The sequence below is a fragment of the Podarcis tiliguerta genome (assembly GCF_965153285.1).
Source record: "Podarcis tiliguerta genome assembly, chromosome: 8".
NCBI classification, from domain to species: domain Eukaryota; kingdom Metazoa; phylum Chordata; class Lepidosauria; order Squamata; family Lacertidae; genus Podarcis; species Podarcis tiliguerta.
In genome coordinates, this window is record NC_139541.1 from 42,377,343 (window position 1) to 42,401,407 (window position 24,065).

At 47.9% G+C, this 24,065-nt stretch overlaps 1 protein-coding gene across 5 annotated transcripts; it reads left to right on the forward strand.

Annotated features, from left to right (window-relative positions):
* Nucleotides 1–1,788: 1,788 nt before the first annotated feature.
* On the forward strand, nucleotides 1,789–23,466 carry ELMO3 (engulfment and cell motility 3). Of its 5 annotated transcripts, none has more exons than XM_083452481.1 (22): nucleotides 1,789–1,841; nucleotides 2,743–2,827; nucleotides 3,059–3,159; nucleotides 3,348–3,388; nucleotides 4,966–5,038; nucleotides 5,157–5,207; nucleotides 6,235–6,404; nucleotides 8,596–8,695; nucleotides 9,544–9,695; nucleotides 10,177–10,255; nucleotides 11,260–11,310; nucleotides 11,934–12,056; nucleotides 12,702–12,833; nucleotides 13,740–13,844; nucleotides 14,260–14,368; nucleotides 16,097–16,233; nucleotides 17,066–17,229; nucleotides 17,760–17,872; nucleotides 18,077–18,181; nucleotides 19,210–19,292; nucleotides 19,938–20,015; nucleotides 21,020–23,466. In XM_083452481.1, the coding sequence occupies exons 3-22, from the start codon at nucleotides 3,082–3,084 to the stop codon at nucleotides 21,230–21,232; spliced, it is 2,157 nt and encodes a 718-aa protein (XP_083308607.1). In that variant the 5' UTR covers nucleotides 1,789–1,841; nucleotides 2,743–2,827; nucleotides 3,059–3,081; the 3' UTR covers nucleotides 21,233–23,466. The 5 variants fall into 5 exon arrangements, with proteins under 5 accessions (XP_083308607.1, XP_083308608.1, XP_083308611.1 ...); XM_083452482.1 differs by lacking the exon at nucleotides 1,789–1,841 and adding an exon at nucleotides 1,937–2,630; XM_083452485.1 differs by lacking the exon at nucleotides 1,789–1,841 and having other exon boundaries at nucleotides 6,235–7,299; nucleotides 7,663–8,695.
* Nucleotides 23,467–24,065: the final 599 nt, after the last annotated feature.

Below are 24,065 nucleotides of genomic sequence, written 5' to 3' on the forward strand. Positions count from 1 at the left end.
AGCAGAGTTTAAAGAGATTCTAATGCTAAAGAAGGATTTCCATTGCACGGAGCGTCTGTAAAAGAAGCAATAACTGCCTCTTTTGGTTTCTTTTTCAAATAGTCTCCTCCAGTCTCAAATTAGGCTATAAATCAGGGGTGGCTAATATTTGCCCCTCCAGATGTTGGGTTACACCTCCCATCAGCCATGCTCTCTGGAGCTCATGAGAGGTGAAGCCCATTAGCATCTGAGGGCACCATGCTGGCTCTGGTTGCATCTGTCAGTCTAGGCAGTCAAACTGCTGGAAGGTTACAGTGCCTTCTGCGGCTGTAGAGACTGATACAGGAGAGATGTTTAGTTGCAGCTGGGGCAGATGAAGGCTTCTGGTTGTTGTGCTGCTGCTGTAGATGCACTATGACGTTTCTTCTCTCTGCGCTCCTCCCAGCAGCCATTCCTCCTCTGGTCACTGCTATGGATGCACAACCTAACTGATGGTCTCCAGGTACTGCGGTTGCCTGCATCATGGGGTAGGGGTTGCCAGCCTTCATGCCACGTTTGCAGACATCTTTGTAACACAGAGTTGATCTGCCAATGGGTCTGGTACCGGGAGCCAGCTCCCCTAGAGCACATCCTTGAGCATTCTGCTATCTTCCATTCTGTGGAGGTGACCAAGCCAGTGTAGACGTCGCTGAGACAAGAGAGTGAACATGCTGGCTACCCAGTGGTGGAACTTCTCTAAATAGCACCCAGGTCAGCCATGTGGGGTGTGTACAGAGGGAGTCTGCTGCGGCAGGGACACATTCATGTGCCCCAGTCCAGGAGAGTGGATGGCAGCATTGCTGCCTACTCTCCTCTGCCAGAACTGCTGGTCTGGCAGAGGTGTGAGAGGGGACTCTGGGGTGTGGGCGTGCCTGGTTCATGCCCCCCATGGTGCACCCAGGGCCACGCCCCCCCCACTCCACTGTGACTACACCAAAGGTATTTTGTGCATTGCCTCGCTCAGTGGGTTTGGGGACTCTTGCCCTGAGGCTCCTGCCGCCCACAGAGCCTTATCCTGATGGCAGATTGCTGCTCAGAAGGAGAGACCAAACGGTTAGGGAGCATCTTGCTCTGGGTACCGCCCATCCCAAACCATACTGACTTTTAGAAATCCCGGACCACCAAGCCCGGGAGGAGAGGAATCATTACTACTTAACCACTGATAGAGGCTGGGATCATGGCCACCACGCTTTTGATTTTGCCAAGCCCCGCTCCCCTTTCGACGGCAACCTCTTCGCGCCCGCACCCCCGACGTGAGGAAATGCGGCACCCTGGAACCTTTTGCTGGAAACGGGGAGAAGCTTCCCCACTTTTACACGAAGCCGGTGCCGCGACGGCATTTGCCGGAGAGGGGCCGGGAAGCGAGGCGTCTGGGGGCCTGAGGATCCGGCGATGGGCTGCGCGCCGCCGGCCGGGGGCGCCCCGGCGTGTTGGACGGTACTGGAGGGATCCGGACTTCCTAGCCCTCCCCAGGGGCGGGGACGCTCGTCTTCCTCCTCCGCACCCGTGGTTGGGGGGGAGCCCAGCCACCGCCCCGGAACTACCGAGAGTTGAGCAGGAGGAGGCCGGGCCAGCGCGTTCTGGCGGCGAAGATCGGAAGACGAGGCGGGAGGAGGAGGCGAAGGAGACGGCGAGCGCCCGGACGAGACCTCCTTGGCGCGTCCTCCGGGGACCCCATCAAGGGCACCTGCTTGCAGAGGTGCGCGCCGGTCCCTTGCAGGAGCCTGGCTGGGGCTGCTCTCTGCAGGGCGCCTTCTTTTCCCGGAGGAGGCGGGCGGCGTGGTTCATCCGGGCCGCCGTCCCTTTCCACTCTCCCGCGGCGGGTATGTCTCCACCCCTCGTTTGGGGACGAAGGGAGGCAGCCACCGTTTGGAGGGCAGAGGCTGAAAGCGAAGCAGGGGGGAGGATCCATCGTACCCCCGCAGGGATCGACGGACGTGGGGGAGAACTGGGGGATCTGCAGGCGGCGGGACGGTGCGAGGGAAGCTTTGCAAAATCCTGCCAGATCAGAGTAGCTGCATGTCGTGTTCAAAGTTCCAGAGAGAGGAATTTTGACTTTGGGACAAAAAGGGTTAAGCGGCTAATTACTGGTTTCCGGAGTCAGGGGTGATTTGGTTCCATTTCGTAATTTATTTCTCCTTATGATATCCGCTCCAAAAAAAGTTATATTTCAGGGATAGCCTGAGAGCTGGGGTATTTTTTTGGAGCTTGAGCAAGTGCAAAGTGCCTTGTATTTTTACTTCACCATCTTTAAAATGTGGGAAGACAACCTTGCTGGGCTTGGAGGTCCTCTTGTTCATTGGGAAAGGGCCTTAGCTCAATGGTAGAGCATCTGCTTTGCATGCAGAAGGTTCCAAGCTCAATCCTTGGCATCTCAGGTGGGACTGGGAGAGACTGCCTGCCTGAAACTCTGGAGAGCTGCTACCAATCAGTGTAGACAATACTAAGCTGGATGGACCAAGAGTCCAACTCATTTTTAGGCAGCTCCGTGTTCCTGTTGTGCTCAGTGGATCCCTGGACATCTGCCTCAAAGTTCTGCCCTGGGTGTTATAAACCAGGGGTTGGAAACTTCCTTCAGTCCAAGGGATGCATTTCCTTCCAAGCCACCTTTGGTAGGTGGATCTACAGGCAAAAGTGGGCGGAGCAATTGATGTGAATTTTTGCCTTTGTGAAGTAGGCTAATATCTACACCTATTAACCCACCTGTCTCTATCCTCCATCCAGGCAAGCAAGAGCCATTATCAGAGTTCAAGGACGCATTTCAGCCAAGCGCTGGCTCACACACTCAAGGAGGGTGTGAACAAAACCGGTGAGGGTTTGTGGCCTGGGGAGAGTCCCATGGGCCAGACTGAAAGGTGTGGATCTGGGCCTGCAATTCCCCTCCCCTGTTACAAAGTTTTGAGAACCTAGCAGCAAATACGCAAAACGAGCTTCTGGTTCCTAAATGGGCTTCCTCGCTCTCAGTGGCAGGGGATTCCAGAGGATTCCTCTTGTGGCTACTTCTCTAAAGGCCTTCTTAACTCCTGTGTTCTTCTCTCAGGTGGGAGCAGGTGAGGCAGCACCATGCCGCCCTCCAAAGATGTTGTGAAAATTGCTGTCCAGATGATGGGCGCCATCCCCCAGCTCATTGAGCTTAATCAGGTGAATGCATTGCTGCCTTAACCTTCTGTGCTTTGTCCTAGGAAGGGGTTCCTGGCTTAACTGTTACCCAAAGCAGGACCACGTCCAGGTTGGGATCCTTCTGGGCATATTTTATCTAGAATGGAAATGGTTTTGTTTCTCCTGTGTATGGAATCTGGTCTCCATGTGCCGTGTGCTTTTACTTTCAGGCCAAGCCGCTGTCGGCAGTTGTGAAAGAGGTCTGCGACGCGTGAGTAGCCTCTGCTTTCCACCTTCACCTTGAATTAGAGCAGCTTAGAGGGCAAGGAGTGAACTGCCGACTGTTACGCAGACGTTTTCCAGCTAGAAAGCCATACTCCATAACTTTCTGCAAAAATCTACCATAGTTTTCTATGAACATGTTGAGCTTTAACTTTGTTTACTCTTTCCAGCTTTATGCATGAGTAATATCTTCAACTCTGTTGTTATACGCCCAAGACTGCATGTATGTACAAGCACCACAATTCTGTCTAAGCCCAAAATGTGACGTTGGCTGCAGGATTTGGTTTCCTCAAACTCTGGCTGCAGGCATTCCCTTTTACTTTTAAATAACTTATTGCGCTAGAGATGGTTGCAAAGATACGCTTGAAAGTGTGTTTGTGAACAAAGCCTGGTTAGATGTCTGTTGCTGGAGTGGAGTGAACTGAATAAGATTTTCAGAGTCCAATGATGGAGCTTCTGTGTCCTGTGTAAGCAAAACAGAATCTTGTTGCTCCTTAAAGGCTGCCAAACTTATGATGGAGTCAGTCTGGACTCTAGTTTGCAAAACGTATGCCATAATAAATCTGCTAAGGTGCCACAAGACAGATGATTTTTGCTACCACACAGGGAGTGGTGCTTTACAAAGCTCTTTGGCTTTGTTCATGATTAGCAAAACCAGAATATATGTATAAACATTGCAGAATAAACGGAGCAAAACATATGTTTTACAAAATTGCACAATGAGTTTTCATGTGCATGATTTATGGAAGCTTCAGAATTCAACTGATTTTGGCATAGAATTTAATTCATTTTAGGGCAGTTCACACACAGCCCTAAACACTTCTTTAAAGTGTGAATAAATAGAGGTAGTTTTTTTCTTTTTCTTTTAAAGGGCTGTTCTCTGTTTAAAGAAAGCTGAAATGGTTTGAGTATTAGTCTATCAATCTACCTTTTCATCCATTTGCATATAGGTAAAAACAGTACTACCTTCGTTGTTAGAGATAGTATACCTCTGGATGTCAGTGGCTTGGGAATCGTAAGTGAGGAGAGCAGTGGGGCACTCAGGTCCCCTCTTTGGGGCTTCCCTTAGGCACCAGGTTGGCCATCGTGAGAACAGGGTGTTGGACCTGATGAGCCCTTGGCCTGACCCAGCAGGGCTCTTCTTATGAAGTCTGAAGCAAGAAGCTTACATTTTTAGGTTTTCAGTGATGCCTGCATTTGTCCTAGATGGCATCCACTTGGAAGAGTCGTTCCCTCTTCTTTGTGGTGGCTGCTGAAATGGTGATTGACAACTGCATTTTTAAAAAGTATTTAAATTAAAAAGAATCAGGGACCATTCTTATTGACATTCAAAAAAGCAAACAGTGTTGCTGCTCTTAAAAAAACAAAACAAGCTTAGGTCATTCCGCCCCCCCCCCCCCCATGTTGAACTGAATACTGTAGAAATTGATCTGCCCATCAGATGCATTCTGCCTCCTTGTGGGATGGGAATATGTCCTTTAGAGCTGGTCGAATTTGCCTGAGGACATGCAGATGCTTTTGTGATCCCTGCTGTTGTAGAACTCTGACGGGTGGTCTCCAATACAGGTGGAACTTGAATAATTCGGAGCGCTACGCTCTGCAGTATGTGGATGGGCAGCAAGCGTACATCACAGAATCGGTGAGTACATTTGGCTTATATCATTGGTCTTCTTTCCTAGTGGTTGCCCCCTGCTTGATTCTATATTCTGTGCCAAATTTTGATTGTGCAACCATTTTCTTTTCTTTGTTTTTGCCAGAATCGCGGGGAGATTAAGAATGGGAGCATTCTGCAACTGACCACCGCTCCGGTAGGCTCAGTTATGCAATTGTTAAGATGAAAAATGTACAATGAGATAACTGTGGTCCCTCGATAACTGTGTCATGCCCACTTTGATGGGAAGCTCTCAGAGGGTTGACCGTGCATCCATGTGGCCCTTGACCAGAAAAGGGTTAACTGCTCCTTTACACCAACTCTGGTATAAAGAAGGAAGTGCAATCCTTCCATCTGTTTCTGATGTTCAGTCTGTGAGTGATGTTGCTTACACAATAACCAAGTGTCACTATCCAGCCACCCACACCCGAGGGAGGTGTCACTTAGATTTGCAGAAGGACCAAAGATCTGTAGGAGGAATAGCTCCAAGCAAGTGGTGATGGTGGGGACACAGGAAACAGTCTAGTCAGGATTGAGCCCTAGAATGCTGATGGACTGAATTGCTGGCTGGTGGCATGTGAGAATGGAAGAGCAAGTGGAAAGGGAAATATAACGGCATACTCTAGAGTAGAGCATGGATGTCTGGCTGGCACACTCAACAGAAATGTTTCATGCTTCAACATTTTGTTGCAGTTCTCACTTGTTCTGCGTATCTACTTTTATCTTGCATGATTTTTTAAAGCATTTTTCATCTTGCATGATTTTTTAAAGCATTTTTCAGATGTCCCCTCCTTGCCTGAGGTGTGATTTTTACCCTTTCCTAAATCTATTTTGTTCATTTGTTCTATTTAAAAACATTTTTTTACTGCCATTATAACAGAAGAAAACTCCTCCCGATGAGATTTAGAATTAAAACATGGTCAGAATGCAATAAAACATTTAAAGGTCAGCAGAAAAGCTCCACAAACATCCAGCCCTAGAAATACCAAAATATAGTATGTAACTGCGACAAAAGGCAAAAATATTTGTGGTCCTTGCTATTGTCTTGTTTTTATTGACTTGTGTTCCGTTTTTCGTTCTTCTTCCACACCGAGATGGGAGACCTGGAATGGCGCATGGTATTCCCAATGTGCCTGCTGCTTGGATCTGTCTAAAATTAAAAAGCCAAAAATTCTGCTTGGCAGGACCAAGAGGCAGCAAAGTTACATGGTGGGATTCAAAGCAACAACGTGGACGTGAAGTCTGAGTCTCTGAAGAAACTGGCGGTCCTCTCCCGAGACGTCGCCTTTGCCCAGGAGTTCATTAGCAGAAATGGCCTCAACCAGCTCTTCCTCATTGTGGAAGAAGATAACAAGTGAGTATCCCAGGTGGGGGAGAAAGCTTCAGAGACCCCCAAACTTCACAGGGGAACATAGGAAGCTGCCTTGTACCAAGTCAGACCATTGGTCCAACTAACTCAGTACTGTCTTCACTGACTGGCAGTGGCTCTCCAGGACCCCTGGGGCCTTCTGCATGCAAAGCAGATGCCGTCACTGAACCAAGTCTTCCCCCATCCACTTTGGCTGCAGCTGATGCTTCTTTCTGGCCAACTCTGAGGATCCTTTATGCAGAATACCTTCATAAAGGATTTGCCAGTGTATAACACATGGGTGAGGGACCTGTGGTCTTCCAGATTTTCTAGGACTCCACCCCCATCCATCCTTGAACATTGGCCATGCAGGCTGAGGCTGATAGGAGATGGAATCCTAGGGCCTCAGGTTCCCCATGCCTGTCATATCTCCATTTCTATAGCTAGGCTGAGGGGAATCCTTCTCAGCAGTCGGTGGTTTGGGTTTGCAGCTGGCAGGTCTCATGTATTGAGAAGGACTATATCTTGTAACCCAGAAACCTGTGGATGATTTAGCAGCATCCAGCTTGTGCTTTCATACTTCTGGAATCCAAGTTGCATTTTATAGTCAACTGTGAAGTCCTTTTTTTCAGCCCGAAATGTAGCTTGGTGGAGGAGGTGGGGTGGATTTTCAGTGGGGTCATTGTGTTTGGGGAAGGCTTAAGGTAGCATTCCTTCAACTGCACTCGCAATAAGGATTTCCCAACTCCCCACCCAGCTGCAGTTTGGGGTGCTAGAGGAATAAAAGAACAGACCTAGGGAGACGATGCAGTTTGGAAACAGGAAAGATTAAAGCCGTAGAGCTGACAGACACAAACAGCTAGAGAACTCTGCACAGACTGCAGCTAGTCAAGATACAGTGGTGCCCCACAAGACGAATGCCTCGCAAGACGGAAAACCCGCTAGACGCAAGGGTTTTCCGTTTTGGAGGCGCTTCGCAGAACAAATTTCCTATGGGCTTGCTTCGCAAGACGAAAATGTCTTGCGAGTTCCTGCGATTTTTCCCCGCTCCCCACCCCCTTTTTCTAAGGCACTAAGCTGCTAATAGCCTTTTAGCAGCTAATCCGCTAATCCGTTAAGCCTTTAATAGCCGCTAATAGCCGCTAAACCGCTAATAGCGCTAATCCGCTAATCCGCTAATGGGGTTGCTTCGCAAGACGAAAAAACCGCTAGACGAAGAGACTCGCGGAACGGATTCTTTTCGTCTTGCGAGGCACCACTGTAGTTGTGTGATAGGCCATCTATACCTGGAGAAGTTATGTTAAAAACAAAAAAGGAAGCCTACCATGGAAAACATAGTGGGAGCATGTTAGGATTAAGATGTGACACAGGATTCCCCATAAAAAATGGCTAAAGGCCATTTTTACTATTCCATAGTAACCGCCCATTGCAGAACCAGCCCCCAACCTGGGTTTTTTCATTCCTCCCATTGTACATGGTTCTCCCCGCATTTTCTTTTTTCTCCATAGCCATGTTATCCTTGCAACAACCTTCCAAATAACTGCTTTGACAGGGTGTTTTTTTGAAAACAGATACACCCAACAACAACAACATCCAAAAATCAAGTGGTATATAAATATTATGAAATAAATAAATAAAACCTGTGAGGTAGGATGGGTTGAGAAAGAGAAACTATAGTAAGGGAGGGGGCGGAAGGCAGCAACTGTACAGAGTAGTACTCAGGGAAGTTTTATTCAGAGCAGATCTATTGGAATTAATGGACCTTGTCATGTTTGTTCATTGCACTGCGTCTATCCTTAGTAAAACTTGGTTGACTCTCACCCATAAACGCTCCAGAATTAATCAAGTAATTTTTTAATGTTTGAAGTACATTTTCTTTCCATATGCCATTTGCCAAATTTGGGGTTTATGGGGGCAGAAGTTGAGGTTTTCTGAACTCTTCACCACCTGCTTCACCACCTTGGCCTTTTCTAGGAATTTGAGCTTATACAGAACTTCCTTCTCGTCACCTCTCGTTCTCCTTCTCTCTTCTTTTCTCCTTTGTCTTCCTTTCTCTTTCTCCCCTCTCTCTTCCTTTCTAGGTGTCTCTAATGCATCCTTCCTGTCGTTTCTGGGTGTCTCTGTTCCAGCTGCACTTTGGCCCTCCTGGGTGGCCTCTCTGGGGCTCTCTTACCCTGTTTGCTGTCTGTTGCTCCAGTATAGGGGAGATTCTAGCCTATGCTCTTAAGGCCTTCGTGGAGCTGATGGAGCACGATTTCGTTTCCTGGGAGACTCTCAGTCCGGCATTCATCAAAAAGGCAAGGTTACCTATCCATTAATGGCAGCTCATCTTGTTTTTGCAACCCATTGGAAACAAGCTCAAGGGCTTTGGGCATATCCACACCATACTTTTAAAGCACACCCAACACGCATTTAAAGCACATGACTGGGAACTGTAGTTCCCCACTCACAGAGCTATAACTCGCAGTATCCTTAACTGTGGTTGAGGTGGCATGCCAAGGACCTGTGCACATCTGGAGCTGGCTCTGATGTTAAGGGCTGAACCTAGAGTGTTCTGCTCTATAGCACCTCTATGCAAGTCCCCACACAGGATATGTTTCCTTTTTAAAGGAAAGAGTGCCTTCAGTGCAAGGGTAGTGCACCCCATTTTCCACTTGAGATGAAATGAGAAGTGCTGCCTTGCCCTGCTGCTGCACCACTCACACCAAAGCATCCCTTATCTAGGTTGCGTGGCGCAAAGTAGTGTGATGATGGGGGCAGGTTCTGGCGAGATCTTGAGATTTTGTTGAGATCTCACGGGAAGTCAGGGCTGATGCTGCCATTGTTTCTGCACTGTCAGTGGAGGTGGTGGGGTGCTGCCTTGGGGAGTGGGTTGGCCCTGCTCCAATACATCCTAGGAACTGTGAATCTTCCCAGGATATTCTACCATACAATTTGTGTTTGTTTTAAATTTTGTCAGCTGTCTTGAGTCCTGGTTCTGGAAATAATTGGGATCTAAATAAATAAATAAAATCAATTATCTTCATCCTTGGAAAACTTCAGTTTCCAGGATTCAATGGGAGACGCCAGGAAAAATATAGATGAGGCTGGGGCTTTGGCGCCTCCCAGACTTATGATTCTGTCCATTCCTGTTCCTTGGCTGCAGATCGTGAGCTATGTCAACATTGTCCCGATGGATGCCTCAATCCAGCAGATTTCATTGGCCATCTTGGAGAACATGGTGCCAACCAGCCATTCTCTCTTTGAGCTGGTCAAGCAGCAAGTGACTCTGGATCGTCTCATTGGCCTTTTGCAAGTGTAAGCCCAGAACAAACCACCGCCAATTTAGTTTTCCTCCCTACAGGTGCCATTTTTTCCTTCTTTTTCTACTCTTCTCGGTTTTATTGCTCAGGTGTTGGCATTAAAGCATTCTTCCCATCAAGGCCTCCATTGTCCACTCTTTAAGCGCAGTCTTCCTCAACCTGGTTATCCTTCAGATGTTTGGGGCTTCCATACAAGCTGTCTTGGCCGGGGCTGATGGGAGTTGGGAGCCCAGAACACCTGGAAGGTGCCAGGTTGCCAGAGGCAGCTTTAGGAAGTCTGTCCTTGTGTGCCTAGTTAACAGTATGACAAGCACTCATCTGTAGGTTTTAGTACCTGCGTCTTGCAACTAACTAAACTTTTCATGCATTCAGCATGAATATACATGGGGGACCTTTGGTAGGGCACACAGGGGGTGCGGGTGAGATCCAGTCTCCTCCAGCATTTGAACAATACTAATCTTTTGCTTTTCCTCTAGAACTAACCAGCAGCTGCAGCTGAAAGCCATGGCTCTTCTTATTGCTCTGCTCCTCAATGCCAAAGAGCCCGACAGGAGGGTAAGGGAGATCTGTTGGCCCCAGAAGGGCAAGAGGAGGAGCAGGTAGTCCTTAGCCAGTGGTGTTGGTGTAGGAGATTCACTTCCTGTAGAGATGGTAGAGCCCCCTCTAGCGGTGACAACAAATATTGAGGGTGGGGGTGGAAAGGTAACACTCTCATTCCCAGTGTCTCCCAGTCTCTCCCAAGCAGACCTTTAGCCAGTGCATGTGTGTTTTCTCCTAGGTGTACAGCTATTGTGGATGTACTAAATTCTGGACCATTAGTGGGGAGTGAGGCGAGGCAGTTAGAGCAGGTGTGACTAACCTTTTGAAACCCAAGGGCCTCACTGAAGATTGTCCATCGCCCTGTGAGATTTGCATGCCCGTGGTGGGCTTGGCCAAAGCTCACTTATTTGTTCATCTGTGCATGCATACACACAACAAACATGCTACTTTCCATACATACAGTAGATGCACACAGACATTCAGACAGGCAGAGACAGCCCGTTGTTCTTTAGCTGATCAGTGGGGGGCGATGTTACCTTCCACATCATTTTACTTCCCTGTGGCATCACTGGTCTTGGAGGAAAGGAGCCTCTCTTAGCCCAGCACGGGTGTTAGATGGAAAAAAGGAGAGGAAAGGGCCTATTCTCCCTTTGGTGCAGCACTATTTCAAGAAGGTCTCCAAGGTTCAGGAAAGAGAGCTCCTCCTTTCCCAAGCCTCTTAGAACCTCTTTGCATTGGTGTCAGGCTGGGAGAGCAAAGAGGTGCCTGATCTTGGCAGAGGGCTAGCAGGCCATGAGTCACCACCCTTGTCCTGCAGCCTGCTTAGGGCATGCACGGGGAGCTTGTGAATTGACAAGGGGGCCAAGTAGTCTGTGGGTGGGGAACTTTGCCACCTGATGCAAGAAATTGGAACTTGGATGCTTGCTCAGATGTGCTGGGGACCTGTGCACATGGCTGAAAGAAAGGTGGGGTGGGAGGTTTGTTTTGGGGCTGACCCCCTGACTCCTTTCTCCTTCCAGGCCATGATGGAGTATCTGGGGAAGAAGAACCTCCGGCAATTTATCCACAAGGTGAAAGCATGCAAGTGGCCTGTGGTGGGCGGTGTGGCATAGATTTCGTCATAAGCGTTGCACTTTCTCACCTGTGTGCCCACTTCTCAGGCACGAGGATGGAGAAGCTTTTTCGGCCTGAGGACTGCAATCTCCCAGGGGCCGCGTGCCAGTGGTGGCCAGGGCCAGAGGCAAAAGTGGGTGGGGCAACAAATGGGCATTGTTACCTTTGTACAACAGGCTGCTTTCTATGCACACCCCTCTCTAGCCCCCACCCCAGGCATGCAAGAGCTTGAAGACATAGTTCAGCCAGATATGGAGGGTTAGGAGCTGGGCCTGTGATGGTGCAGCTGGGAAAGCCCGGGAGAGTCCTAAGGGCTGGATAGAGAGGCCCCTAGGCCTTCCCATCCCCGCTCTTACATTTTGACTGACTGGCCTGATTTCTCTGGGTCCTCACTCTAGCTTTCTCCCCTTCTTCTGTGGCTTCTCTTCTGCCCATTTTGCCTTGGTGGATGGTACCCCCTGTCCCCACTGAGCTCTGCTGTGAGGAGTTGGAATATGGGATCAGGGGATAAGGGGTGGGGGGTTGGAGGGAGGGAGGGAAGGAGGACAATGCAGGTGACTCTGCTGTTCTCCGTCCTTAGAACATCATCCATGCCTCTGAGCCCATTGGGGATGAGATGGCCCACTACCTCTATGTGCTGCAGTCTCTCACGCTGAACCTCCTGGAGCAGAAGATGAGGGCCCCTATGGACCCCTATTTACAGGTCGGCACCCTTTTCCTCACTTTCGTGGCTTGCCTCTCAACTTCATTGTATTGCCCCAAAGTTTGATGGCCTAGGATCATTGGTCCCAGATTGCTGCGATCGTCTGGAGAAGCCCTCCTGACTGGTCCCACGGTTACCTCATATTTAGTTTAGTTTTCCATGCCTTCTCCATGCCTTTTAGCTTAGCAACCCCGAACTTTGGAACACTCTTCCTGTTGAAATCTGTCAGTTCTGATATTTTTTTGCCTGCTGAAAACATGCTTGTTGTGCAAACCTGGACCAGCACTCCAGCACCTTCCCACCAGCCACCTCCCCCACCTCCACCCCCCACGCCCACCCCAGATTGGAAATTTGTGGGAGGGAAAAACTGTTCCACAGCAGAACTACACCTTCATTGTCGCACAAACAGTTCAACTCTCAGTGGAGTGGAGTTTTAGCACCTTGTAAATAAGCCCCACAGAGATTGTAACCCTTTTGGGGGTTGGCTGAGAAGGGGTGGAGAGCTCCGTTCTCCTGGATGCCTCTGTCACCTTGTCACCTATGCCTGCCAGGCCAGTGTTTAAATGCAAGCTTGCAGAAGGTGCCAGGCTCATTCCCCAGCCTCTCCAGCTCATAAGGAAAACCCTGTTGATATTCTCTGTGCAGGATCAGAGGGAGCTCCTCCAGTCCCTGCGACATGCGGCCTTTGTCTCTGAGAACGAATCCTACGCCAGCAGCTCTAACACCGAGCGCAGGCACTCCCTTTGTGCCAAGGAGTTCCGGAAGCTGGGCTTTGTGGTAAGTTCCTCATAGACTGGGGTGGAGGACCCTTTTCAACTCAAGGGTCGCATTCCCTCGTGGGGAACCTTCTGGGGGGCCTCATGCCAGGAGTTGACGGGGCCAGAGGCAAATATGTACAGGAGGGCAGTAGCTGTGGCTCTTACTTCAGGACAGCTGGCTATACGCCAGCTTTGCAGAAATCAGAGGTTTCTAGACACTCCTTTGAGGCAAGCAGGAGGCATTGTCACAGTTCAGAAACACATTTCAGCTTGGCAAAAGGGCTCAAGGAGGCCCAGGGAAGGGCTGTGGCCTGGGTGATGGGTGACAGTTCACATGTCCTGACAGAAAGGCCCAGAGGGTCACATTGGGCCTCTATGCCCGGTATAGATTATATGCCACAAGAAGAGAGCACAGCAAGTATTCAAAGTACCCACAGGGCAAGTTTTGTTGAGAGGGTGGCATTGCCTGTGTCGGCACCTAACAGCTGCCAGGGTTCCAGAACCAAAGCAGGGCCCACCACTGACCCAGGAAGCCAGTCAAAGAGACCAAATTTCATGACTTCGTCAGACTTTTCAGACACCTTCTTGGCTTCCACCTTGGCTGGGACTGCTGACACCTGCATTGCCCTCCGCGGCCCCTGCTTTTATAAGTTTTTGGCCCAGCTCTTCAGACAACCCTGGGCAACTGGGTCATGCCGGCATTTTATTTTCTGCCATGGTGGCTAGGCCCAGCCAGACTTGTAGTACTGCTACTCATCTCTAAGTCAGCTTGTCAGGGCCTGGCAGTGAAGGAGAGCCCTCTACCCCTCAGCATTTTGAGACACTGCCTCTTTATTGTGTCTTTTGGATTGTTTTCTGTTGTGTCTCCTCCCCTCCCTCCCCAATCTAAGCAGCCCTAATATTGCGTTATGTCTTTCTTTTTCAGAATAACACTAACCCTGCCCTGGATTTGCAGCGCAGTCCTCCAGGGCTCCTTGCTCTAGACAGCATGGTCTATTTCTCCAGACACTTCCCAAGTGCCTACAGCAGGGTAATGGAAGAGCTTGTTTGCTTTGTGATGCTGGTCCTTTCCTCCCCCCACCCCCCAAACTTATAGCAGAACTTCAGGAATCAGTAGCAGCCATGTGCTTGGGATGGGGCTGGCTCTAGGATTGAGATGCCCCCACCCTGGGCAGTGTGTCCCTCTGGTGGACTTTCCTCTGCGATGGGGAATAAATCCGGTTTGGTTCAGAACTTAACAGAAACCTACCTGATTTGCACTTTCTAAAACAATAGGCAAACTGAAGCGCAGCTATCCTTCCAAATTTGCACTTCTCTGAATTTCATGACACTTTTCTCCAACCGTAATGTAATGTAATTAATATAATAAATACTGCCTCCCTAAGCTTGCTTTTGAGACTCTTGCAGGCCTGAAGAGGTTGTGACATTCTTCCTTTTCTTCTCAGTTCATTCTTGAGAACAGCAGCCGAGAAGATAAGCACGAGTGCCCATTTGCCCGGAGTAGCATCCAGCTCTGTTTCATGCTCTGTGAGATCCTTCACGTGGGGGAGCCTTGTGAGTATTAGTACTTCCCTTCTCTCTCTGAACCCAGGATGCCTTGCGACTCTGGTCCCTCTGCCGGCATTCACACTCTGCCATTGAGGCCTTCTTTATGAGCCGGCAGGGCTGGCAGTAAGGTTTCTTTCTCCCAGTTCCAGTGCATTCACAGTTTTCCATAGGAAAATGTTTCTCCACTGCTGTAGGGCTGGTACCATAGGCAGGAGGTAGATTGGCGTCAACGTGCAGTATTTGGAGCATTTTGTGGCAAATTGGCAAGGCTTTCTGATTTGCAGTTGTCTAACAGCCCTTTATAAAGTGCTTTCTCTTCCTAAACTAGATTGCTGAAAAATAATGTGGTATGGGCAAAAAGGAGTGGATTTGTGTGGAAGGATGTGTGAGTGTGGTTCTGGTTCTGGTCACACATTCCTGGGCTTGGAGGTGTGTCCTGTTCCTTAGTTCTTAGCCTATGTTCACCAACCCAAGACAGTATTTTGCCCTGGTTCTGGTTGGTGGATCCTGGAGTTACAGTAAAAAAAGTAGATCCCATAAGTCTAGAGTCTGCCACACACACCCCACACGTGCTGTGAAAGAGCTGAGAAGGAAACAATAAAAGGAACAATCAAGGCCTTAAAAATGGGAGGGGAGGGGGAACTAAGTTGCCCTGGATGGAAAAGGAATTTATAGTGGTGTCCAGCTGTAGAGAATGAACGTAGGCATTTAAAAATATGGTGCTCTGGAAGACAGAGGGAGCTCTCCTCCCGTACCCCCCATAGCCCTTAGGGAAGCAGTGAGGAACTTCTGGCCTTTCAGATGTTGTCAGACTCCAGTTCCTATCAACCTGACCATTGGGCTACGCTGGCGAGGGCTGATGGGAGTTGGAGTTCAGCAGTATCTAGAGAGTACCATGCTCTCCACCCATGCTTTAGGACAGAGCTTTCCAAACTGTGTGTTGTGACATGTTAGTGTGTCAGAATAGTAATTGGGATAGTGGGCGGTATGCTAAAGTCCGTTGTTTTGAGAGGTGTACTATAGGTACAATTAAAAGGATAAGAATTGAAAAAAGTAGTGCTAGAACACCTCCTAGTTTGTTTGGGATTGAGCGGAGAATTGTGTAGGCAAAGAGGAAATACCACTCTGGTTTAATGTGTGGTGGGGTGACTAGTGGGTTTGCGGGGGAGAAATTTTCAGGGTCGCCTAGGAGGTTGGGTATAAAAAGGGCGAGTGATAGGAGAAGAGTAACAGTTAATATAACACCTAGTAAGTCTTTATAAGAGTAATATGGGTGGAATGGAATTTTGTCTGTGTTGGAATTTAATCCTGTAGGATTATTTGATCCTGTTTCATGAAGAAAGAGTAGGTGAACTATAGAGGTGCCTATAATAAGGAAGGGCAGTAAAAAGTGGAAGGTAAAAAATCGAGTTAGGGTTGCGTTGTCTACTGCAAACCCGCCTCAAATTCATTCAACGAGGGAGGTGCCAACATAGGAGATTGCGGAGAGAAGATTAGTGATGACGGTGGCCCCTCAAAATGATATTTGACCTCAAGGTAATACGTAGCCTAAAAAGGCTGTGGCTATTACTAGAAGTAGAAGGAGGACTCCGATGTTTCAGGTTTCGATGTATATATAAGAACCATAATATGTTCTTGGATGGTTATTGAATTTGGAGGAACATAAGTGAAAGGAGAGAGGAAGAGATGATTTAAAAAAACAGACCCAGGGATTGTGTTTCTCTTTTATGACAGGCTCTGAGACAGCCCAGGCCTTCTACCCCATGTTTTTCGGCCAAGAAAGCTTTTTTGAGGAACTCTTCTGCATCTGCATCCAGCTGTTGAACAAGACCTGGAAGGAAATGCGTGCGACACAGGAAGACTTTGACAAGGTGAGGCCTAGCAGCAGGGACTTTGGGCTCAGGATGCAAATGTGCATGTGCTAATTGATATGTATAGGCGAATACCCATTTTATTCTCCCATGTACCCAATTTATTTTCCGCACAACTCTATGAGGCAAGTTAGGTTGATAGAGAGCAACTGGCTTGCTGTCACCGAATAAGCTTCACCGCCAGTCCCATGCATACCCATTGGCATCGTATGATAAATAAGATGAAAACCAAAACTAATTGAACTAGAATACCATTTTTTTAAATCTTACATAAAATCCAGTAATTGACCAAACAACAAAAACAAAAATTAATTACTATATCCCGCTCTACCAGATACATACCTAAATTTTAAAATTCCATTAAACAAATTTCCAGTTTTAGTTTTCATAGATGACTGTTAACCAGGACAAAATATTGGTCTTGAGCTATTGGATACTGAATTGAAATACTCCATCCTGTGCTGTGCTGGAGGCCAGAGAGGGGCTGGCTTACTTAACTATAGCTTTTAGATGGCTACTATTCATTTATTTCAATTTGTATGCTGCTTTCCCACATAAAAGTGCCGAAAGCCACTCACAATGCCACAGCAGTCGTGCACATCGATACATTTGGTATGATTTTTGTTGCAAACTAGATGGGAGTCAGGGAACAAAAGTGTGTCTTGATTCTGTTTATGTCTCCCCCAGCCTTTCTTTTGTAATTTGAGCACTTGCTGTATGAACATGCTTGAGGGGGCTTTCAAGAGTTTAGGGGAGAGAGGAATTTGGTAGTGATGGGGATAGGGCGTCATATCCATTTGTTTACCCATTGCATGAATCTCTGGCCCTGCAGGTGATGCAGGTGGTTCGGGAGCAGATCACCAGAATCCTCACCCTAAGGCCTACTTCAATGGAGCTCTTCAAGAGTCGAGTGAATAGCTTAAACTACAGCGAGATCCTGCGTCTTCGGCAGACGGAGCGGATGCACCAGGAGGAGATCCTAGCTGCGCCCGTCCTGTGAGTAAGGAGGCCTTGATATATGTTTGTGTGAGGTGTCTGTAGAGCCTTGTATCAATATTTTTAGTATATCTGGTGCCTGAAGAGATACCTCAAGGTAGCAATCCCTGCTCTAGCTTTGGATTTCCTGCTCAAGAGGGATGTTGGACTATGTGGCTTACAGGCTTTGTGATTCTAATTCTTACAGCCCTAAATCAAAGGGTGGAGAAACTGTGACTCTCCAGATGTTGTGGACCACAATTCCCACCATCCTTAACCATTGGCTGTGCTAGTAGGGGCTGATGGGTGTTGTAGTCCAACAACTCCCATCAGCCTTTAGGGGAAGGGCCATAGCTCAATGGGAGAGATCTGCTTTGCTTGAAGTTCAGTGCTGGAACAGAATGGGAGGATGTTCTGCTCTCTGGGAATACCTGAACAGAGAGAACGTTCTCGTTCCAGCAGTAGGGATGAGGCTGGAGGTCGCTTGAAAGATCATGGGGCCTTGTGATATTAGGCAGTGTTACTCTTTCTTCCACTGTGCTTTGCCCCAGGGAATTGAGAGAGCGCCTGAAACCTGAGCTTCTCAAGCTGATCCAACAGCAGAGACTCCTCCACCTCTGCGAAGGGACACTCTTCCGCAAAATTAGCAGCCGGCGGAGACAGGGTAAGTGGCTGGAGGCCATGTTCTCCACTGAGGGATTGCAAGGGCAGCTGGAGCTTGCATGTCTTAGGCTTCTGATGGGAGAGGAGACTACTAGGAAACAGGTGAGTCAGGAAGTTGGAAGGCAAGGAGCTCATACTGGATCTACTGCAGGAAGGGCTCTTGCAGCCATAATCTCCATGCTGTGACTTGTTTTCTCCTTGCTAGATAAGCTCTGGTTCTGCCGCCTTTCTCCCAACCACAAATTTCTGCACTACGGAGATGTTGAAGAGGGCATAGAAAGCCTGCCAATTGAGAGCCTGCCGGAGAAAGGTACAGACCTGTCCCGTGTGTCACATCTGACCTTCAATGTTCCTGCTCTCATGATGGCTTCCGAGGCTGCTTTGCTTCCTCTGTTGTGCCACTCACAAGAGCAAAGGTGGGAAGCCACCAAAGCAAGAATGAGAACCGAGAATCCCTAAAGTGGGTATCTCAGAAATATGGGGCAACCACTGAAAAGACCCTGTCTCTCTCTCTATATTAATTAATTAATTAATTAATTAATTAAATTTATATCCTGCCCTTGCTACCAAAGGGCAGCAAACATGAAGCGATAAAAACATCATAAAAATAATTCTAATACGGATGCAGACTAGGAAATATCTCAACTTAAAAGTCTTGTTGAGCAAGGTTCAGTAGTTTTCTGTCTAATATTCAAAGGCGGGAGGGATTCCAAAGGGGAGGTGACACAACACTTAAGGCCCGATTCCTATATTGTGTGGAATGGACTCCCTGGTCACATGGCATCTGCAGGAGAACCTCACCTGCAGAGCACAGTGCTCAACTGAGTATATCTGAAAGTGCCCATCAACCTAATACATCTTGATGGTGGGCCCATATGCAGAGTCTCATCGAGGTTGATCTTAAAGGAGTATATAAAAGCAGCCCTCCTGGAGGTGGAAGGAGAGGGTGCCACCCTCCCAGAGGAGGAACAAGTCTTCCCTTGGGGCATCTGGTCAAGGACATCCTGCCAAGGTCCATCTAGTCAAGCATCCTCCCCGAGCGCTCATCCAGGTGCCTGCAAACCAGGGGTGGGGGACCTGTGGCTCTCCAAATGTTGCTGGACTCCAGTTCCTATCATTCCTGACCACTGGCTGGAGCTGATGGGAATTGGAGTCCAACGACGACTGGAGCACCACCACTGCTGCACCCTTGGCTTGAAGAAATTCGTGTGGGAGGGTTTGGATTGAGCACATTCTTATCCCTGCTCCTGAATCCTGTGGTTCTCCTGGTTTGAGCTCTGCACATCTGTCCTTGTTGCCTGGTGGTGTATTAATCTGTGTGTGCTTCTTTGCCCAAAGTTCCTGTGGCAGATATGAAAGCATTGCTTACTGGCCGGGAATGCCCACAAACCAAGGAAAAGAGCTCTGGCAAACAGAACAAGGTCAGTTTGCATTCAGTTCTTCCTTTCCTCTCACATATATAAATAGGGGAATTGTGCACATGTATGCAAGCTACCTTCTCCCCCTACTGTTACTGGATCAGGCCCCTGGCCCATCTAGTCCAGCATCCTGTTCTCAGTGGCCAGCCAGATGCCTGTGGCAAACCCACAAGCAGGACCTGAACAGAAAAGCATCAGTGCTCCACCAGCTTCATGCAGGTCTGTTAGCATTAAATACTCATATTGATTTTTTAATGGAGTTCAAATTTTAATATAATATAATAAAATAAAAAAGCAGTAACAATACATTGAAGAAGCATACAGCATCTAGCATAAGTGCATTATAGTTGCTACAATAGGCAGAAAAATGGTCCAAGACCCTCAAAAATTTTCAAATGGCCTATGGGTTTCTGATGGTTATCAAATTGTTTTGAAATGTTTTAAAGTTGTTTTTATTTTAACTTTTAAACCTGCATTGTGTTAACTTTTTGAAGTTTGATGTCTTGGGCTCCTTTGGTTGGAAGGCCAGAATAGAAATTTAGTAAATTAGTAATTCTGCTGAGTGGGGGCCCGGATTTCTGCCCTAAGGTCTGATGGAACCGCATCACTGAAAACACCTGGCATCTCTTCCCACTTTCCTCCCTGCAGGATCTCCTAGACCTTGCCTTTTCCATCAGCTATGATGTGGGGGAACATTTGAATTTCATTGCTCCTACGCGCTATGAGGTGAGTAGCTACGTGCTGCAGAGGATCTCCTGTATCTTAACAGAATGGGGTATTTGTCTCTCTCTGCAATAGAGCAGGGTTCAAGTGGAACCTGCAAGAAAATGCTGATGCATAAAGTGCTCTTGTTCACAGTTCCCCTCAGGTGTGCTCTATGCAATCTCCCTTTCCACTTCCCCTCCCATCTACCCAGCTCCTCTCCATGATAGCCAGACAGCATTTTGTAGCTGCGTAGCATCCTCATAGGGACATAGGAAGTTGCCTTGTATTGGTCCATCTAGCTTCTTATTATTGTCTCCTGACTGGCATTGGCTCTCCTGGATTTCAGGCAGCGTTTTCTCCCAGCCTTACCTGGAGATGCTAGGGATTGAACCCAGGACCTTCTGTGTGCAAGGCGATGCTCTACCACTGAGCTAGGACCTTCTCCCCTTAAGTGGCTACTCAGTCCTCATCAGGCTGTTTGGGGGTTTCTCTCCACTTGAGCCCCCCCCCCCAGGTTTTGTGTACTCCTGCAAACCTTGGGGATTCCCCCATGGCTGCTGCACGGAGGGTGTTGTTTTGGCTACAAAAGCAATGGCAGGCACACCTGAACAATTGGAAAGAGGGGGAATGCTTAGGCGCAGAGAAGGGACAGCAGTAGTACTCTAGCAGTCAGACCCAGCACGAGTTCTGAAGTGGTCTACGATGTGTTAAACATATCTGTAACTCAGTGGGTTGTATCCAACTAAGCATTACTCAGAGTACGCCCATTGAAGTGAATGAACCTAAGTCAGTCATACCCATGGGTTTACTCTGAGAAGGGCTAGCATTGGCTACAATCCTCTGATCCCTGCTTTGCCCTTTTGCAGCAACGTGAAAATAGCACAGTGAGAATATTAGTGCTCTGCTGGATCACACCAGCTTCCTGTCAGAAAGTGCTTGTGTGAACCCCTCCTTCAGCGCACAAGCTGGAGCTTAGAAGTTAATGGATGATGGGACGAGCAAACCCCCTTTTCCTTCTTCTTCAGTTCTGCTTATGGACCGATGGGTTGAACGTGCTCCTGGGCCGAGAGATGGCGAGTGAACGGACGCAGAGCGACCTGGACATCTTGCTGTCTATGGAGCTCAAACTGCGGTTGCTGGATCTGGAGAACATCCCCATCCCAGATGCTCCACCAGCCATCCCAAAGCCCCCCAGCAACTTAAACTTCTGCTATGATTTCACCCATATAGAACAGTAAAGGCTACCTCTTTCTAGCATGCTCTGCTTCTCATAGCCGCTGGCTCGTTTTGGATGATCCTCCAAACCAGATCAGGAACACACTGCAGATTTTCCCTCCCCCCAACCCCTGCTTAGGTACCAGTTCACTTCCCCATGTCATGTTTGCTGTAACCATTGTTTCCCATGATGCTGAAACTGAAAAAAACACACACTAAGCTTAGTGCTAGCTGGTAAGTCACGTTTGAGCGACAGTTTCAAATAATTTTGTTTGGAGAGTAGTGCTGACCCCCAGATTGCCTTATTCAGTTATCATAGCAAACCAAATTGCAATGAATCAACATTATCACAAGCAAGGGAGAAAGAGTGTGCCAGTCTGCGGCATGTTCTCAATCCTCCAAACTAAGCCCACGTATCTAGAATCTTAATTCTGAGTTCAAAAAACCCAATAGACACATTTGCAGATATATGTGTACGTATATAAACCTGACCTAACTTGCTTTCTTCCAGTTACAGCATTTGAGACCTCTTAGAATTTTGAATAATTTCCTTCAGGTTGTTTTGCCAGGGACTTGGGAACGAGGACGAAACAGGTCTTAAAGATCGAAAACTGAACACTATGAAAGGGAAACGGAGATGAGCCACTGATTCCCACCCACGGGGCTCTCTTGTATTTATAGCCAACACCTGCAACAATGAGTCCTAGAAAGTTGCTTTAAAAGAAAGAAGAGAGAGGCTTGCCTTCTGTGGCTCCTGGGTTGTATTTTTAGATACCCTATTTTAGACTTTCCCATGTGATGATAATCCACCACACAGAGACGTTGATTCTGTCAGCCAAACTGTTGCTTTACCAATGGATTGTATTTCACATTTGGCCTTGCTATACAGTGAGGTTGCCTCAATTATGCAGGTGACCTATATTATGCAAAATTAAAGGAGTTGGGGAAACATGGTCAGGGGAGGGGGGGGGACAGAGTCCTCCCCTCCCTTGCTTTTCTAAGGAATACATAAATAGATCTCCCACTTTGACTCCTTCCACAGAGAGAGTGGCAATGCCACCTCTTTCCTAGTTCTGTTTAGCTAAATACTGCCTACGGGATCTCTCTTTGCCACCTTTTGAAAGGCAGAAACAAGCACTTTACAAAACTGGCTCCCTTGCTCTATGAGAACAGCATCAGGTATGTTTTGTCACCTGCCTGAGCAACAGGAGAGCTGTGACAGGGTGAGGCACTCTGCCTAAAACTGTAGCATAACTATCTTTTCAGGGACCTTTTCCCCATAGCTGTAGCAAGGGAGGAACATATGGAGAGAGGTGTTTCTTCTTTCTTTATCCTCTCTTTCCAGAATGCTTCCTTTCTTCATAGGCTCCTGAATCAGTGCCTACTTCAGAGAAAAGCTCTTAAAATGCATCCAAAGTTTTCTTGAAAATATTTTCAGGATGTGACATGGTACTTGTTAAGCCAGGGGTGTGTGTGTATCTGTTGCTTTTGAACTATCTCCCTCAATTATGCACTGACAAAAGATGGATTCAATGGCCAATGTCAATCATGCAAATTAAGCAGCTTTAAGTAACTTATTTTGCGCTTCTTACCATTCCACATACTTTTTTCTTTCTTTTCTTTTGCTAGCCTCCCAGCGGCAGTGGGGTAAAGGGAGATACCTATGCAGACACTAAAGTCCCATGGTGGGGTGGGAAATTTTGGCCCTCCAGATGTTGCTGAACTACATCTCCCATGAGCCCCAGCATTCATCGCCAATGGCAGGGATGATGGGAAGTTGTAGTTCAGCAACATGTGGGGAGCCAAAGTTTCCCCACAGGTTGGCTAAGGCCAGGAAGCTGACACTCAGGTGGCATTCCCATGGGCAGCCAATTCCTTTGTTCTTCTGTTAAGTCATTTTGTAAGTAAATGTGATTTTGGTTTTCTTGTGAAATTTTCTAGATGTAACACACACACATACACTTATATATGTATTTTCACAGCACTATGCCTCTTTAGAAACACTGAGTCCAATTGCACTGGAGCGGCTATTTCCTAGCCTCCTAGCCCCTTACCTGTCTGTGTATCAATCTTGCAGCACTGTAGCTGCCCACTATCATAGGAAAAATTTCCACATTCAGTATCTCCTGTAAAGGACTTCCCAGACTCCTTGAATTCCTTCCTGCTCAGGTGCTTCTACTGTAACATGTTCACTGTGGTACTGCCTCTGGCACAGAGGCCTTAATATTATTATTATTAATAAAGGGAATTATCTTTATGGAGTTTTTTTTGGTAACTGCTGTGAGTGGTTGAAGCTTTGCAATGACTGTGCACAAACCAGAGGAATCGCTTTCTCTGCTTGCCATTGAGAAAGCAGGTGGTTCCTCTTGATGTGTGATGCTTTGGAGGTTGTGATTGGGATTAAAAAAAAGCCCAGCGAACCTGTGAACCCAACCTGTGGCCCTCATGTTGTTGTTGGACTCCAGCTCCCATCAGCCCCAGCTATTATGGCCCATGGTCAGGGATTATGAGACCTGTAGTCCAGCAACATCTAGAGGACCATAGATTCCCTGTCTCCCTTTTAAAACAAATGAGCTGCACTCTTCAGGCCACACCAGCAGCTGCTTTTTGAAGTACTCTGCAGAGGAGCCCCTGCATGAGAAGCCCAATGGCGTACGTGGAAGTAAGTGAACATTATGCAGCTGCCTTACGGTGGGCCTGGTTGTGGGTTCTCTTCAGGCCTGGTATCAGCATGGTGGCATCCCTGGGCAGCAGCCACAGCCCAGTAGGGCTCTAACTGGGATGAGCCCTGAGCGTGACTTAGCTTTCTCTGGTTTGGGGCTCACAGTCTCTGAAGCTCAAAATAGGAGAGTTCGG